We start from the raw sequence: 18172 nt of genomic DNA, 5'->3' as shown, positions 1-18172 counted from the left end.
AATGTGGATTCTGGCTTTTCCGATGGAGGGCAGTAATGAGCTCGACATCTAAGACTTGGGATCTGGGTGTATAATCTCAAGAGAGAAGAAAGGTTTTTTTGTGGGGGGGGGGGGGTTCTCCATTTTGTTACCATTGTTACAAGCAGATTATCCAATTTCATAATGAGTGAGGTGAATTGTTGTTGAATGACTTTTGGTTATTGATTGTGGTCTTTCAGATCTATTAAGTATCAGGAAATAAAGCTTTATCTTACCCTGTATGCCTTACGAAAATAAATATTAAAAGTTCCCCATTGTACATACACTTACCTGAACTATATATCCTTTCTTATACTCACATTTATACTATTGTCCATGCTGTATAAATCTGATTCTTATTCTGTATATAATGTCCCACTGATATACTGTACTTATACCTTCATTATTCATACTTACCCTTTCTGTTTATTCAGTTTGTTACCTCTTTACATGTACAGCATTGCTCTGCACTTCACTCTGTTTTCACCGTTGGTTAGAATCTTAACTGCATGCTGTCTTATTTACACTCAATGACGTGAAAATAATCTAAAAAAAACAACAACTCAGATTTAGTAAATAGAATGAGTCGCAAGTCAATAACGTAGCATAGACAATACGTCTCTGTGATTTTTATCTGCATTTCTATCCAAGTTATTATCGAGGCTGTGTTAATCTGTCGGAGAGTGACGAGGAAGCGCAGTGAGATCAGCTGCGCGGACGTTACAGCCGTTAGCTTCCAGACGACGTTAGCAAACAATATGACACGAACGTTGCTAAGGCCACGGAACCTTCGGCTGCAAATCTCCTCGGTTTTTTCTGCTGCTCCACGTTTCTTAGGAAAGGAATTTCACATTCAGACGCTCACTCAAAACAAAGGCAAGCGAGAAATTAGGATGGATAACGTTGCCATTAGCCACAGATTGAATGTTTGTTGACGTTAGCTTTGCTAGCATGCCTAGCATTCTGTAACTGAGCGCTTTGACTTTAGTTTGTGGCATTTTAACTTGACTGTCCTCTACTGGCCGCATAAACAACAGCGACACTACGCCTGCCTTATTTTAGTGCAATGCGTAAGTAACACGAAGCTTAATGTCCTGCTTTCTCCTTTTTGTATTCTTGTGCTTTTACTGCATTTTTCTATCGGAAGTTACGGATGTTTATATCACTAACCCTCGCGAGAATTTGCTTTCACAGAATAACGTGGTGACGAAAGGGTTGCTATAGTTACACAACATACTTGCTTTCTTGCAAATGCATTCATTAAACTGTTTTTCTCCCTGTGCATTCATGTTGTTGCTTTTATATAGCACTTGGTGTAAGCTACTGGAGCTTATTTCTCCACGTTTTGCGCTGTTTTGCTGCTGTTTGTTTAAGAAGACGTGTGTTTGGGGAGGGGCTAATTGGACGCAACTTCCAGCGCGGGAGATTCATAAAATTGGAGGGATCGCTGAGAGACTGCAGCAGAAGCTTTGGGGGTTTTAAGCTCGCAGTAGTCGGCTGTAGCTCTGTTTCCTCCGTGGTGAATATTTAGACTTTAGTCCGTATAAGTTGATTAGTGTGCAACCGGTTTTTAACTGCAAACTTTGCCAACATGCCCGTCCTAGAAGTCACAGATGCTTCAGCAATTTCTCCATCAAAGAGGCCAAGGACAGAAACAAAGCCTGCAGAGGAGAGACCCGTCCTCAGATTTGCTAAACTTTCTGAGCATGCCACGACACCGACCAGAGGCTCAGCTAAAGCAGCTGGTTATGACCTGTACAGGTTGGTTATACTTCACTTTAAAATCACGTTTGGGTTTGCTGACTGATCATCAGCCTTTCCTCGTGTGACCATGTGCTAATTTAACTGAAGGTGTAACGGCTGATGTAACTGTGTTTGTAAAAACCAGTTGTCAGTTGAATTCAAATGTTTGACATTTCGTTTGTGTTGCTACAGAGGTTGGATCTACTTATTAAACGTCATCCTGAACAGAAACGTCTGTCGTGAATATCGTGCCGTGTAACCTTGATTCTCTCAATTGAAACAGTGCATATGATTACTCCATTGGTCCTCTGGATAAGGCCATCGTGAAGACAGACATCCAGATCGCTGTTCCACATGGCTGCTATGGCAGAGTGGGTGAGTGTTCGACATGCTGATGCAACCCCGCAGCTAGAAGAGCCTGTATTGAGTTTTGCTCAGTGCATGTGAATTCGAGTCAGGGTTTCCTGTTGGTGGACGATGCAGGCCATGACTGTCTTTTTCTCCTTCACAGCACCACGATCTGGACTTGCAGCAAAAAACTTCATTGATGTTGGCGGTGAGTCTTAACCTACTCGTCCTTCTGATGATGTGAATCCATGCACGCAGATAACGTTTTAAGCCTCATCATGTCAGCCGTTTTCATTTCCCTGATGGGTCTGTATGTTCTCCTCAGCTGGAGTTGTGGATGAGGACTATAGAGGAAATGTGGGAGTTGTGCTCTTCAACTTCAGCAAGGAAACATTTGAAGGTGAGTCGTGGCAGAATTAATGAGGTCATCTCTGATACTAAAACTACATATATACTCAAACTGCCTACTGTGAAAGTGATTCTCTTATTTAGGAAAACACAAAAATGTCGAAAAGTAATCTGAAAATAAAATAACTTTGTTTGAATGTGTAATGTTTCTAATTACTTCTAAGTTAAGGGGTGGGATTAGCTCAAATATCTTACTGTTCACATTTGCATATTGCAAATTAGAAATATGCAAAGATCTACAGTCTTTGATGTGATACGCAGTTTAAAATGATCGCTTCACCTCCTTCTGTTCCTCTTCCCAGTGAAAAAGGGCGACAGAGTTGCTCAGCTGGTGTGTGAGAAGATCTGCTACCCAGATCTGGAGGAGCAAAAGGTAAATGGCAGAGAAATTCAAATGCAGCATACACACATCTGCACCCAGTTGCCAGTTTATTAGGCACCCCTAGGCTAAATGGTTTGGTGTCCCCAATAAAGAAGCAACTGAGTGTATTTTACCTGCTTAAAATACATGTGCATGGTCACATGACATTGTCAGATTTTCCACTGGATGTGTGACTTTACTGCATTGTATATCATGTTTATGTCTTCAGATTAGTTTTAATGATCAAATCAAAATGCCTGGTTGTGTTCTTTCAGACACTTGATGAGACGGAGCGTGGTGCTGGAGGTTTTGGATCTACTGGACGCAACTGAAAGCTGCTAATGTAACTGGGACGGTGGTGGATTGTATATGTTGAAAATATATGGACTAGGTGTTAATAAAGTTCTTTTTTTTTGTTATTGGTGTTGTTACAGTACTTTTGTGAGTCCACTGTCACTTGCTTGATCTTTGTAGCAGCTGAGTTCTGTCTGTTAAACTGACCCCACTCATAGTTAGTCTTCCAAATCACCACATGGGGGCAGTGCAGGGCAAGAATTGCACCACAGCTGCGCAAACGAACCTAAAGAGTTGAGAGTTTCACTTGCTAAAACATTCAGAAGTCATGTTCCACTGTACTTTAGGTTACACACAACTACACGCTCTCTAACTTGATCTGGATGAAGGGGAAAGCACCGCAGTGAATACATATACACCAAAAATATGTTTTTATTGTGAATTTACATCTAAACCCTCACTGATGTGAACAGAGAACACAGACTGGTGTCAGGCTGGTCCGTGGCAATGCAGCACTGATTGTACTTGTGAGAGAATGTGTGGCCACGAAGACCTCAGTGCATAATCATGAAGGCCCAGGTTTGGCATCATCAATGTGTGTCGTGTGTGCAGGTGTGTGTATGTATACACAGTTTACAAAGGAAGTAGTTGGTCATTATAAGCACCATTACAAACCCCTCTATTCCAGGGGGCTTCCTCTAGTTTACAAATGCTTCATAGATTAAAAGTGGCATCGATTATTACAGTATAAACACAATTTACATGTAGTATAGAGGAGAGCAGACAGGCTATGAAGCTAGCTGTTACTGTTGCAAAGACATGAAATCTTCAGAATGGCCGATGGGATTGTATCTTGTTGACTACAGAGTTTTGTATAGTAGTACAGTGCATTCAGAAGTCTATGTGGTTGTGTTGCTAGCACCAGTAAATATGAATTATTCTAGTCAGTAGGAAAGATGGAAAAGCATAGTTTAAATATGCAGTAGGAGTCATTCAAGCTCAGACATGGCTACATCTCAATAGTCCATATTGGGTTCCTTTCCTCTCCTAACCTCCTAATCTTTTTTTCATCTTCACTCCATTAAATTAATATCTGGGGAAGGACAAATGTGTTTACTTTCATGTATCCAGGTTTGTTCAGTCGTGTACCTGAGGGGAGGAAATGAATTTATTGCAGACTATTGGGACTCACCCTTTTCTTCCACCTAAGCCGAGTTCTAAAAAACTCCGCCTTTAGAGCTTTCTGCAGTCCACATGCCCTTCGAAGTGGCACCTGATTCCACATATCATCATACAACATTAAACCCCACAATTAAAAACCATTCACACTCTCAATAGCGCTGTACACACAGCTGAAGTGTGTCAGGGCAATATGGTCTTCATTTGACTGAAATCTGTCATACTGCCTCATTCAGCTGGTAGTTTCCACAGAATTGTATCTATGATATGTAGAATCATCTTTGGCAATCAAATGACGCAGTCCCCCCCCACACCCCCTTCTTGTCTCTTTGGTGGCGAGCGCTTCTCCCTGTTGGAGCAAGTAGAAGTTGTCCCTAACTGCTGATCCAGAGTCAGAGATGTTTGGCCTTTAGGGAAGTGAGCCCGACACTGGATTAGCAGCTGCCGGCAACGTCTGCCCGTCTCAGTCTTGCGATGGTTAATGGAGGATGATCTGCACCCTCATCTTCAGTATCTCTCCCAGCTGTCCTGTGAGGTAGTCTTTATCGTGCCGGTCCTCCAGCTCAGCCAGCTCCTTCTTCCTGTAGAGGGGAATGCTGCTGATCTGAAGGTCGTATGCCCCTGGGGGGAGGGTCTTCTTCTTGGTCAGATGCAGGTAGCTGACGCCCTCTCTCTGGTTGATCTTGAAGTAGCCTTCTTCGTTTCCGTAGTCGATGCTGTAGCGCACGTGGTCACTGAGGGTGGATAAGGCCGGGGTGAACTCAAGGATGTGGTCGCGGTTGCTCAGGTCGCTGATGTTCATGTGGAACTGCAGGGTGTCCTCGATGTCCACGCTGGCCATGCTGACCGTCTCCTCAGTCAGCTGCAGAAAGAAAACGTGGTCCAACTGAATTTAGAGGATATTAAGTGCATGTGATCAACAGTACGGTTTGTTTTCTGTCATTCATCGAGAGGGAAAAGGACAAGGTGTAATTAAAGTGCATACAAACAGGGCTATTGCCAGGATTTGAGCAATAATAATGAGCCCGCCCTCAGAAAGTACAGAGAAGGTTTCTAAAAATTTTTAATTACCAGGACTAAACTGCTCAATTATGCCTTCAGTCTAAATGTCTAATATGGTGACAAGGCCTTCCCAGCAATGCCAGGAAAAACTTTCTGGGGGGTAACTGCTGAAGCCTTTATCTCATTACTTTGTTGGCCTAAAAGTGGTAAAATTACACATCATGAGTCAAACATTACTGAAAATTGTTGAATGTTTAGTCCCCTCAGGACTTAATGTGACAGAGGACGTGACTTCGGCGTCCTCAGACAGACAGATTACCTGCATGTCCTCCACAGGATCCTCTTGTGTTGAGTTGGTGCTGCGACGTTTGCGTCCCTTCTTGGGATAGCCGTTGATCTTACATTCATAACAGGCCTCAGGAGACAATGAATTATCATCCACCTCGCCTCCCTGTCCAGCACTGGAGCCGCCACTCGTAAAGGCCAGACCTGTGACACAGTGCCTGAGGCAAAGACAAAGCCGTCAGTCAGCTGGAAACACCCACTGACAGCTTGCACACAGTCATTCGCTCACGTACCCTTGTCCTGCGCGGTAGTATCCAGGTGGGCATCCACAGAGGTAGCCCCCGTCTGTGTTTGAGCAGCCAAACTTGCAGGGGTTCTGGCTGGTGGAGCACTCGTTGACGTCTGTGCAGCCTCCGCCCGTCTGCTCGTAGTTGAAGCCGGTGGGGCAGAGGCAGCGGAAGCTCCCCAGGGTGTTGTGGCACGACGCGCCCCCGCAGATCTGGCTGTTCAGGCATTCGTTCTCATCTGGGTTACAGGAAGTTGACAGGAAGTAAACAAACAAGAGGTCATTCCAGTTTAAGGGCACAAACAATACTGGGAAAGTCTGCCGTGAATGCTGTAAATATATGGAGGGATTCAAATAAAGGTTTAACGAACAAAAGCTTGTTATTTTGGGGTGTACACAGAGGCTCATACACACTGTACCACACAATTACTTTGTCTATGCCTGAGCTATTTCTTGTGCCTACAGATTCTGGTGTTGCACCACCATCCTCATCTTTTCATTTGGTTTTTAGCCCTACTTGAATAAGTCCCTTTAGTGTCTCTCTTCTCATAGTTTTTATGTTTTGCCTCTTTACTAATTAAGCATGCAAACATAATAAATAGATCTCTTTTTTAGGGTTCGAAGTCGGATGCTGGACATTTTGTTTTAACATTTCCTTTTCTCATGACCTTGCTACAGTAAAGGAAGGGCTGAACTTCCAGAGGAAAGGAAAAACATTTTTGACATATTTATATTGTCAGAGTGGCAGGAAATAGGTGAAGGATGGATAACTTCTTTTAAAAAGGCTCCAGAGCAAACTCTATCCCAGAACATCAAGACTGCATGGTACATACTTTGGCAACCAAGCCATCAGGATCCCAAAAGGAAAGAATTTTTATATTTGCTGATAAAAGAAAGCTGGCATTCCTCACCCACACACTGGTTCCACTGGTAGTGCTGCAGGTAGCCTTGTGGACAGCTGCACCTGTATCCACCCACTAAGTTCTGACAGCCGTGCTGACACCTGTGGTTACCGTCACACTCATCCATATCTGTCAGGGACACACACACACACACAATAAAACTACTGTAACAGCCTGTTTTCTGTGATGAATCAGCTCATGCTGACGTGGGTATCAATTGTTCTCAGACCTTCACAGGTTTGTGCGTTGGGATCTAACGAGAATCCACGCTGGCAATCGCAGTTGAAGCTCCCCGGAGTGTTCTGGCAGACACCATTGGAGCCGCACAGATTGGGGTCTGATGCACATTCATTGTTGTCTACACGGAGAGGAGAGAAGGTTCAGACAAGGGTAAAACAGGAAACATGATATGAAGGCTGATTATGAGCCTGATTTAGATGTGCTGAGCCATTTCAAAATCTGCGGACATCGCTCTTGAAAAATGGAGCAGGTCACCGTGGACTGTTGGTAGAAAGTATCTCATGGTCCGCAGGAGGTTAGGAATACAATCTCTCACCTACTGATTTAATCTCAGACCAGAGGAGTTTATCACAAACATTTGAGTGTGTCAAACAGTCATTTGAGTCATACCAAAATAATGTAAAATCAACATTTAGAAGCCTTTACCAAAAATAAGTGGTAAAGTGAGCCTTGAGTCAAACATGTTTGACTGACGTGACTGGACTCACGCAAATCTGAACACAATCATGTATTTTAAGCCATTCAGCAACTAAAATCAAAGAGGAAAAATGCTGTAATCTCTAAAATGTCAGTTGTTTAATGTCCGATTCTGAGTCTTTACAAAGTCTTCCAATGTGTTCACGGTTTTACATCCTTGCTGGACAGTCAACATGTGGGATGCAGTGCTCCATAGCACAGAGGAAGGGCCTGCTTTCCCTATGCACCACCTGGTAATTGCTTTAAAGGAAGGCTCACTGTCAGTCAGTCAATCATCATTATACTGGCTGCAGACAGGTATGTCTTTACAGCAGCAGCAGATACATTGGAAGGAATGACAAGGTCTTACAAACAGCATTTACAGTATGTCTGGAAAAGTGTTCAGCTCAGAGTTAATATTTGTGGCCAATGAGCACCTGCCCTGAAGGACTTCAGTGCCCTCCACCTGAGCACATCAGCAGTAGTTACTGAGGTATGACTTGAACAAATGTTTGATGTCACGTCCATGTTTCTCCGACCTCCTTACATCTGAATTAATAACACATCTCCACCTGCTGCATGTCATTGGGGTTGTTCCTATAGTCAAAACTGAGAGTTCCCTGTCTCTGGCTTGATGTGAGGTCATGGGAGCTGCTTTATGGTCTGGAAAAAAAAGGCTTGTGGTAGTCATGGCGATCCACTGCAAAGTTCCATAACAAAGCATTGTTAAGCTGCCATGACTCCAAAAACCAGTCCAGCCTAATAAGATCAGTGTGATATCAGGCAGAGTCCATTAACTCTGAATGAGAGTTAGGAAAGGTTAAACAAGAGGGTGCTTCAGGGGTCTTTTATGGGCTGGGCTGGAAGATACTATAAGAAATCATACTGTGAAAGACCAAATCGTGTCCCCATATTTGACGATTGGAGTGTAATCTGAATCTGTCTGTGTCTCATAGCGTGTCCCTCTCGCTATGAAGACCATCTCTAATTCCAAAATATTTAAATGTACAGTATTTCTATATTGTGCATGTGTTTATTTACCAATGCAGGCAGTATGATGCTGGGTGAAGCCAGGAGGACATTTGCAGGTGAACCCACCGATGGTGTTAACGCATAAGAACTGACAGTTATGCTGTTTGGTCGAGCACTCATCCAGATCTGAAAAAGAGAAGTTGTACAACGTAAAATCAGTTATAAATGTGCCTTAGTGCCTTTAAGATGCGGTGGTTGGAGCTGTGTGAGATCACTGCCTGTACTATTGTATGGGGGGGGGGTCTTTTCTGCTCTTTTCTGTGAGTCAAATTCCAGTCCTTCTGCAGTCACTGACCTACAAATGAACTGCAAATGAACCAGACACCGGAAACACAGAGGGGGACTGCAGAGGGGGGAGACTAAAGCTATGGTAAATAAAGATAAAAAAGGCCCTGAAAAACTGACAACCATGCGCACACTTGTTTAGACTCACAAACAAGCCTGATAAACACTTGGAGACTGCCAGATGTACTGTGTTGCAGAGCCTTAATGTAGGGTGCACATTCACGAACAAACACACAAATGTGGACACACAAAATGAAGCGTCTTGGGAGCAGAATACCACAGCCAAATACCTGCTGCTGGTCGCCACAGGACCATCGCGATCTACCCACCAAGATGATGCCACCGAACTCAACTGACCTGAGTAGCACAGGGCTTAATGTGGGCTACTCCTGAATATTAAGAGGCTCTGCTTTGCTGTGCATCTCACCTCTGCAGCTCTTTCCATCTTCCTGCAGGATGTATCCACGGGGGCAGGAACAGAGGTAGCCTCCTTCCGTGTTCTTACAGATGAAGTTACAAGGCTTTGGTGCCTGTATGCACTCATCCACATCTAGAGGGAGAGGACAGAGAGAGAGTTTGATCCTGTAGCCAGAAATTCCATAAGGGGAGATGATGAGACAGACAGACTCAGGCTGCATTTTTCAGAGGAGTGTGTGGGCAGTCCACCCACGTAGTTTCAGCTCTTTACTAGACAGCAGGAATGAGAACGGGAGGTAGGCATGGTAGGAAAGAGTCCATAAAGTGTAAGTGCTGGAGGTGAAATTAAGCCTTACCCACACACAGTGTGCCGCTGATGTCAATAGTGTATCCAGGTTTGCAGGTGCAGCTATAGGAGCCCAGGGTGTTGATGCACTGACCGTTCTTGCACAAGTTCCCCATCACACGACACTCATCAATATCTGGACAGAAACAAGAAAAGTGAGCTCCAGATAAACGTAACACAAACGAATTTCCAGGCAGTCGCCTGAGTGGGAGTCCTGATTTCTTTCAGAGAATAATTTGCCATGAACTGGATTTTAATAGTGAATAACATCTGTGTGCCCCAGTTCTGCAGTACCTCAGGGACATACTGTTCAAAGCATTCTGTTATACATCAGTGTTGTGTCAAGTATAAAAGTATTGATTTTTACTGGCAAAGAAAAATCAATGGTTTGAAGTGATTAGATCAGCCAACAACAATCATCTCTTCATTTAAAACCCACCACTTCAGAATCATATCAGTGGTTTCATCTGTACAAATAACTGCTGACAATTTTACAAAGTACAACAACTGATGTCCTACTTTTCATCTGGGTGTTTCCCAGTCGTTCCAGTAGACACACAATATTAACTTGCAGAAGCCTGAAACTTGTCGATATAATCCGTCACCTTGAGCAATTCACCGCTTTATTTTTTGACAAGGTACCTTATAAAACACAGTCATTCGGCACTGACTGGCACTAACAGGGGTACTTGAATGCAACACTTTGAAGCATTTTAAACATTGAAGTTTGCTTGCTGTCTTCTGGGTTTGATCTGTTGATGTCATAGCTGCTAAATACAATATTATGAGGACGAGTTTTAAATCTTGGATGCTGTAGCCTCCATTAAACCCAAGACAGGTTTTTAGAATTGAATCTAGGTTTCAACTGCAAGTTATTGAAATGAATAAAAGTGGTTGCATGACAGGTGGTAGGAAATCTGTCTAACAGCTAAACATATAAAGAACTTGTGGTTTTGGACTAAATCATGTAAAACTACTAGTAAAACTATCAAACTAGTATGGTCATTTTAGCAATGTTAGATGTGTATTTAGTTTTGAAAACCCACCTCGTGTCAGCTCTGTTCATGAAAAAACATTGCTTTTCAGGGAAAGAAACATTTGCTGTTGATTGATGTGAATCTTTCACAGTGATTTAGTTTCAACACAAGTCTCTTCAGCAGTAACATACCTCTGCCATCAGTGGTGTACCCGGGCCCCAGAGGACACATCCTCTTGTACTGTGTGGTCCCGGGCAGGGGGCAGAGCTCACAGTTGGTGCCCCAGCCTCTGCCTCCATCACAGCAACACTCTGACTTGGTCACCAAGTTCCTGTTACTAGAAGTCATCTGACACAAAGTGGTCAGAACTTCAGTGAAGCAGAAGCCTTCGCGGTTATCTGGAGGGTGGGACAGAAACGTGAGAGTGAGACGAACAGACAGCAGATGACAAAGAAAGAGAGGTTGGCCTCAAGAAAGCAGACCAAACCACCCAGACAGGACCGGGCCTCAGAGAACCAGACATAAATAGATAACCCACACTACTCTATCACTACTGTCTGTAAGGAGCAAGATAGCCATAAAACCACAGAGTTTACGAAATCTCCCTGGAGTTTTTCTCACCGACTTCAGCACATCACGTCTATCCAGAAGTGTACAGTATATTTAGATTAGGCAGGAAGGCTTTGAAAGGATTTCCTTGCCCCTATCTTGACAGCAGCAGACACATGGTTTTAAAAGAGACAGTGGAGACTGAAATTCCCATGAAAATTGACTTTCTTACCTAGTTAACCACGATTCAACAGCGTAAATCATTTATATTTAAATATAACAACCATAGAAACTGCAATTGCTTGTCTTCCTGGAAAATTATTATTATTATTAGTAGTAGTAGTAGTAATAATAATAATAATAATAATAATAGTAATAATAATAACAATAATAATAATAATAATAATAATAAAGATTTTAAAACTGCTCAGTACATGGGTGATTGAGTGAGAGGAAGAGGTACTACGCTGTATATCTTTTTAATGATCATTAAAGAAAAATGTCTGGTTGCCATCAAAGGCAGAATTTATACAAGAATCCCCTTTTGCACAAACTGTGGTCAAACAAATTAAAAGAGACAGTGAGGACACAACAGACCCTGCTTAAAAACTGACTGAACTCAAATAAGTGAAGTTAGACAACAGTGAAAAAAAAAAAACTAAAAGCAAGACATATAAGTTGATAACAGCGTACGTACCGATACATTCAGTCTGTGTGGGGTTAGCGATGAATCCTTGGTCACATCTGCAGCGGTAGCTTCCGACTGTGTTCTCACAACGGCCATTCTTACAGATGCCTGGTTTGGCTGTGCACTCGTTCAGATCTAACAGAGACACACATGCACGGTGTGGAAATAAAGCTGAATTTCTTACACAAGACTTTCTGTTAAGTCTTAATCTCAGTTAAATTACCGCCCTCTATCAAATCACACGTTCTTGTGGTAATCGTTTGCAAACATGTTGATACACGTTCCTCTCTTTTTACTGTGACGTCCGAAGCATTTAATAAATGTTCGTTAGCCACTTTTCCCATGTCCACTACCCAAACATTTCCCATCACATCACTCCTGTAAAGTAGACACATTTATTAATATTTTCCCATTCGCTCAGCATGGTATCATTGTCTTTCATTGCACCCCAATGCTCCACCTGCACGTTCACTACGCCACCACCTGCATCGAAGACATGGAACAGCTCTGCATCAGGGACACAGCCGATCTTTAAGCCTGTGACAGGGTTTACTCTAGACTGCCCCGTGTTCTTATGAATCTGCGAACTCTAATGGTTCAACATCCAGAATGCACAACAAGCACACAGAGGTGGATAAATACCAAAATACGTTTATTTTGTGCAAACTAAAGCCAAAATTGGAGGCCTTGAACAAGGACGATGGTTTATTTTTTCCAACAGTGGGACAATATGACAGTCTTACCCATACAACCGTCTCCGCTGGGCTGCCGTGTATATCCAGGTGAGCAGATGCACATGTATGTACCAATCAGGTTCTTGCAGGACATGCCTCTGCTGGCACAGTCATCTATACCATCTTCACACTCATTCTGATCTGGAAAACAAACAGTACACTAAGCATAAGAGGATGCACAAGTAAGAAGTTCACGTGTAGGCATGCGTGTGCAGATTACACCAGTGATGTAACACAGACACTCACACACTCTGCAGCACTCCAGAGTTTAACGTAACTGCCCAGTCAAACACTGAGCTCTGTAGTGCTAGCAGGCGTGTAGTGGGAGGGTTGGTGGTCTGTTTGGAGCTGTAATGTAAACGGTGACGCGATGGACACTGAGAGATTCCTCCTGTCTCTGCACTTCCCTCCAAATACAACCGTTGCTATGGTGCCCGAGCTATCTGCGAAAGCGGAGGTGTAAACACTGACTCCAGCGGTTACAGTTTCCAGAGAGTGTTTTAAGTTCGTCCGAGACAGAGCACCCTTGAGGATCTCACAGAGATAGCGTGTTATGTAACTTTATGGAGAGGGCCGGCATGTCTCTATGAGGTACTTAGGTTATTTTCAACCAACGCTTTCCAGAAAATGGACCATGACTGAGAAAGCTGAGTGAGTCATTGAGCTACAGTACCTTTACACATCCTCCTGTCCTCGCGCAGCACGTAGCCTGTCGGACATTTACACTCGTACGAGCCCACCACGTTAACACAGCGGAAGGCGCACAGCAGAGGATTCTGGGCGCACTCGTTGATGTCTGGACAAGTGACAGAAGGCAACAAGTTACAGAAGCAGTAAAGGCTGCATGAGGGACGTGAGTGTGCAGACGTCATTCCACATACCTTCACAGGTCATCATTGGCCCAGGCTCAAAGCCGTCATCACACGCACACTCGAAACCACCGATGACATTCGTGCATGTGCCGTTGCCGCATGGATTGCCGATGTCACACTCATTAGTGTCTATATTGAGTAAAGTTACAGAAACCATATTAAGCATGTTAGCATTGGACAAAGAGAGGAGGAAGACGAGGACATGGCAAAAATGAGAGAAAGATAGAGGGTGAACTGGCCTTCGCATCTGACTCCACTAATGTCCAGACGGTATCCCATGGGACATTCACAGCGGAAAGAGCCATCTGTGTTTATGCACTGGCCATTAATGCAAGGGTCATTGAGGCACTCATCAATATCTGCAATTAAAAAATGATCCACATTAGGAGAACTACATGCCAACAGAGATGCAGGACAGCGTCGATTCAGCGCGACTGACACACATACCTTTTGGCCCTTCTGGCCCTCGCTGATATCCCTCATTGGGACAGAGATGAGTATAAGCGTCTGGAACCATGAGATGTGAAAAGTCATGAATGCCATTAAATACACTGAATTATTCACATAATTAGGTGCATGAGCTTGCATGCACATGATTGTTTCTGTGCAGAGGAAGTGTACGCACCTTCTCCCTTTCTGGGGCAGATTTCACAGGGGTCTCCCCAGCCTTGACCTGGCATTCCAGTGCAGCAGCAAGCTTCCTTGGAGGTGTTCTGAGGCTTTGGAGCCAGGCAGCGCCCATTTTCAAACTTGGTATAGCAGTAGTTCACACGGATATCTAGTGGTTAACATACAAAGAGGAAAAAAGCAGTGAATGAATGAGAGCGAGACTGAAAGAAACAAAAAGGACGAATCAGAGGGAGAGTAAGTGATGGAAAGAGCAATGGACAACATGCGTATGTCCATTTTTTGCTGTTTATTCTCCCCCATTTATTTCGTCTAAAAGGAAGAGGTCAGCATTCTGGAAAATAAACATATTTATGCCCTCATGTCTGTCTGTTAAAGCTACAACCAACAGCCGGTTAGCTTAGCCTAGCATAAATACTGGAAATAAGTTCAAACAGCTAGCCTGGCTCGGTCAAACGGTGAAAAAACATCTTCTGACCTGCAACTCTAAAGCTCACTTATTAATACAGTTAGCACTATTATATCTGTATCTGTTTATTTAATCTGTTCAGTTACACCAAATATATACACTTTGCACAAACTCCTCCATAAAACTACAACTTGTCGACCGTTCCTTTAAAACCCAGGTACAATCATTTTTCAGGTCGAGCGTCGTCAATAAACTTCTTAAATCAAATATTTCAGTTTTGACAGAGGTGAAAATATACTGAATGTAAATTAAATTATGACTCATATCAGATTATAAGTTGTGAGTAATAGTGGAAAACTCCAGATATCTTTACATCTGGGTCTTTTGGCCATTGTTTCCATAGGTCAGTGTGGTATATAAATACCACCATCATAGAGACTGAGACTAGTTTTGGTTAGAGTTTTAGTTTAGTTTAGTGTTATATTATCCTGTAGGTATTGTGAATTGACCAAAGCTACAACATATTTTAAGCATTTTTCGTTTACATACACGGTATGTCATTTCTGTCACTTGGGTTTCTCAATCAAAACAATGAAAACAAGTGATGCAGTTTGATGACGGATCAGTGATCTACTCAGGGATCATGGGAGTTGTTGCATTAATTGTTAACAAGCATCATTATCTGAGGTGACTCAGGCAGACGTGTTCACGACGAGCCAATCTATTACAGCATTATTCATGTTGCGTTTAGTCACCTTTGCATTTCCTTCCTCACTCTCTGAAATCATCTATTTTTACTGTGTAGCAATTGTAGCAAATTGTGTAGCAATTGTAGCAAATTGTAGCAACTACAGGGGGTAAATGGGACATGAAACCACTGACAGGTGACCAAATGAAGCGCACCATTATTTTGAATAAAATTACGGATTCTTTTGGGTTTGAACATTAGAAAGATAATGTAAGTAAACAACTCAACAAAGTATAAAACAGAGGACATTTTAACGCAATATTACCTGTACCTTTAAATTAAAAGTTACATTTTTTGGTGAAGTTCTTGTTGTGAGGACAGAGGTCGGCTAATTATCTCCAGTCGGTGATCTGTGTTTGCCAGTCTCTCTCCCTCACCCTGATTCTGAGGGCTCTTGTTCCTCCTCGACGAGGCAGGCACTTACTTGTAATGAGAAGCATATGGTTGCACTCTCCTGCTAGCATTGGCCTTCACTGAACTCAACACAAATAAGCTTTCTGACCACCATAGATCACACACACACGCACACACACACCTGGCTCAGAGGCAAGGATCACATACATGAACACCTGGCGCTTTGAGGAGAATGTCAAAGAGTGTCATGTTACTTTGCTCCATGAAACTGATTTGTCAGCCTTTCCGCAAAAGAGATTTATGGCGCTTTGCGCACAGCTGTTGTTCAAGTGTGTGAGCGCATGTACATGTGCATCTGCATCTGCACGTGCACGCCATTCTTATTTTGTAGTTTGTGACACTAAAGGTTTCAGATAAAGTCACCTAAAAATGCTATGTAATTTTTTTACATTGGACAGAATACAATACTTCAGGAAATTAATAAAAGGTAAAAATAACTTATTAAACACAACGTCGGTTGATTTGTCTGCGTTGGCACAAGTCTGCTGGTGGTAAGGATGTTCGTATCTAATGGTCACGGTTGTGGAAATTTGCAAAAAGTAGCATTTCTTGACGATTGTCAATAAAGACTGAGAAAAAACACATCACTATTTGGATTGTCTGGTTTTCTGTCACTTGACAGACTTGGCATCTGACTAAGTTAGCAATTTAGAACAGGTCCAGCTAAACCAGAGGGTACAGTAGCTTAAACTCAGCTTGGTGTTGAACTGGACCTGATTGCTCTGTCAAAGCAGCCAAACCAGCTAAACAGCTAAACTACAGCTAAACTACCACTAAATTACAGCTAAACCGGGTGTCTGAGATGCGCAGCACAGGCGTGTCAGAGAGTCTCAACATCATGTAGCATACTGGGAGTAGGTAATTGATCAATTGGATAAGTTTGCTGTTTAAGACTGTTGCCTAGTTGTGCTAATGTTACAATATATTAGTGTATTTATCATTACTCTGCAATTGTCACTTGTTGCCACAGTGGCCACAAAAGCTACATAATCTTGCTGATGTAAAAGGACAAAAGATATTCAGACACCCTGGGATATGAGACAAGGAGTGGTTATTATTTATAATGTTTTAAACTATTACGGTGTGCAGAACTATGGAGAATACAATAGATCAATTTCATCTTACTGTATTTACAGTCACTGCTCATGGCTCTCTGTCATAACACCTAAAAAAGCAGTTCATAATGGCATCTTTCTCTTTACAGAGAAGGGTTATTATAATTTTTAGGGGGCAGAGATGATATATAAACTGATGAAATCAAAAAACATTTAGAATATTAATAACATGAGTGCACCCAAAGACCCAGAAATGGTTGTCATCACTGCTGTCATCACCATTTTCTTCATTGTCTTTATGTCTGTCCACATTTTAAACAAAAACAATGGTTTTCTCAGTGGGACAAGAACTCTCTTTTACTGCCCGTGTTGCTCTCTCTCCACCCAGCTCCTCCCGTTTATCCCCCAACCCTCACGTCTGACACTGGAGAGAAAAGTGAAATACAAACTATAAACTGACTCACTGAACTGATGATGTCATCACTTCAGTGTTTGGAGGGGGAACTCCCTAACAGAAGACTCAGCGCACCCAGGCCCAACCCAAAGGCACACATATATACATAAACACACACACACACACACACACACACACACACACACACACACACACACACACACAAGTGAGGAAATGGAAAAGTGATCTGTTCAGAGCCACCCTTGGCCTTGTAGAGGCAGCAGCAGCAGAACCAGCTGGAACACAGTGTGCTATCATGAAAGAGCAGGAAAAGTCTGACACCACCGACTGCTGCTTAGTCTCCACTCGCACTCAGAGACAGACTATACAGATACACTGGTATTTACATTTTGCACTTTAACATGTGATGCATAAGATAGATTCATAGCAGCAGACACACACACACACACACACACACACACAGTTACCTAAACATCTGCGTCCTGATGCAGAGATCTGGAAGCCCTCGGGACACAGGCAGGTGAAGCTTCCTTCAGTGTTAGAGCAGGTTCCAAACGTACAGATCTCAGGCGACTGGGAGCACTCATCAATATCTGACACACAAAGAGGAACGGCATCACTCATCGCATCAGATTCACAAATCTAATCCATCAAAATGAATTCCCAATTTGTACCAGAATCCACCCCAGAGTTCTGCATTGGCATCTTATTTTTCCTTGAACTACTGTCAGATCTGCAGGGATGAAGTCACACCCGTACGTCACGGTCTGTCCAAATGTGATAAAACAGTATGTCATCTCGCTAACGGATAGTTGGATACTGGCGTATTATCTGGAATAGCCTCAGTGTCACGTGTTAGCTCATCATAATGACCAGCTGCTGCTGTTACTGATGCTGAGAATTCAGCGCCATTCCTCCCTGCTTCCAGGAACAGAGCACAAAGCAGGAATGTGTTGAAGTCTGCCGAATATCTCTTCATCAGCCCCACTGTATAAACAATCCAAGTGTTCTGGCTAGGGCCCACTCCCACGTGTGAAAGGGAGAAGAGGGGCGATTTGTAGCAGCAAGGCAACTGAAGAGAA

The 18172-nt window shown here is 43.0% G+C and overlaps 2 protein-coding genes across 4 annotated transcripts in view; one reads left to right on the top strand and one right to left on the bottom strand.

Annotated features, from left to right (window-relative positions):
- The first annotated feature begins 508 nt into the window (after positions 1–508).
- On the top strand, positions 509–3296 carry dut (deoxyuridine triphosphatase). 3 transcript variants are annotated; one of them, XM_070961339.1, is made up of 7 exons: positions 509–1088; positions 1623–1779; positions 2045–2136; positions 2273–2317; positions 2435–2509; positions 2820–2890; positions 3154–3296. In XM_070961339.1, the coding sequence occupies exons 1-7, from the start codon at positions 1085–1087 to the stop codon at positions 3208–3210; spliced, it is 501 nt and encodes a 166-aa protein (XP_070817440.1). In that variant the 5' UTR covers positions 509–1084; the 3' UTR covers positions 3211–3296. The 3 variants fall into 3 exon arrangements, with proteins under 3 accessions (XP_070817440.1, XP_070817424.1, XP_070817432.1); XM_070961323.1 differs by having other exon boundaries at positions 700–894; XM_070961331.1 differs by lacking the exon at positions 509–1088 and having other exon boundaries at positions 1493–1779.
- A 284-nt stretch (positions 3297–3580) lies between these two features.
- The window catches only part of fbn1 (fibrillin 1), a 59994-nt gene continuing 45402 nt past the window's right edge, over positions 3581–18172 (bottom strand). The window contains exons 50-66 of the mRNA XM_070958583.1: positions 17558–17683; positions 14048–14200; positions 13870–13929; positions 13662–13781; positions 13432–13551; positions 13224–13346; positions 12560–12691; positions 11826–11951; positions 10771–10977; positions 9613–9738; positions 9267–9389; positions 8564–8680; positions 7056–7184; positions 6836–6955; positions 5932–6163; positions 5673–5856; positions 3581–5213 (exon numbers count right to left, since the gene is read on the bottom strand). Of these exons, the coding sequence (XP_070814684.1) occupies positions 4830–5213; positions 5673–5856; positions 5932–6163; positions 6836–6955; positions 7056–7184; positions 8564–8680; positions 9267–9389; positions 9613–9738; positions 10771–10977; positions 11826–11951; positions 12560–12691; positions 13224–13346; positions 13432–13551; positions 13662–13781; positions 13870–13929; positions 14048–14200; positions 17558–17683 (2582 nt within the window). The 3' untranslated portion in view covers positions 3581–4829. The remainder of the gene's footprint in view (positions 5214–5672; positions 5857–5931; positions 6164–6835; positions 6956–7055; positions 7185–8563; positions 8681–9266; positions 9390–9612; positions 9739–10770; positions 10978–11825; positions 11952–12559; positions 12692–13223; positions 13347–13431; positions 13552–13661; positions 13782–13869; positions 13930–14047; positions 14201–17557; positions 17684–18172) is intronic.

The sequence above is a fragment of the Chaetodon trifascialis genome, chromosome 1 (assembly GCF_039877785.1).
Source record: "Chaetodon trifascialis isolate fChaTrf1 chromosome 1, fChaTrf1.hap1, whole genome shotgun sequence".
Lineage (NCBI taxonomy): Eukaryota > Metazoa > Chordata > Actinopteri > Chaetodontiformes > Chaetodontidae > Chaetodon > Chaetodon trifascialis.
The sequence above is the reverse complement of the archived record's forward strand: the minus strand, read 5'-3'. Positions and strand labels throughout refer to the sequence as shown.

Coding starts and splice junctions, on each gene's coding strand:
- dut (XM_070961323.1), top strand. CDS start 777: ATGACACGAACGTTGCTAAGGCCACGGAACCTTCGGCTGCAAATCTCC. Junction 1,780..2,044: donor GCTGGTTATGACCTGTACAG/GTTGGTTATACT, acceptor CAATTGAAACAG/TGCATATGATTACTCCATTG. Junction 2,891..3,153: donor CAGATCTGGAGGAGCAAAAG/GTAAATGGCAGA, acceptor GTGTTCTTTCAG/ACACTTGATGAGACGGAGCG.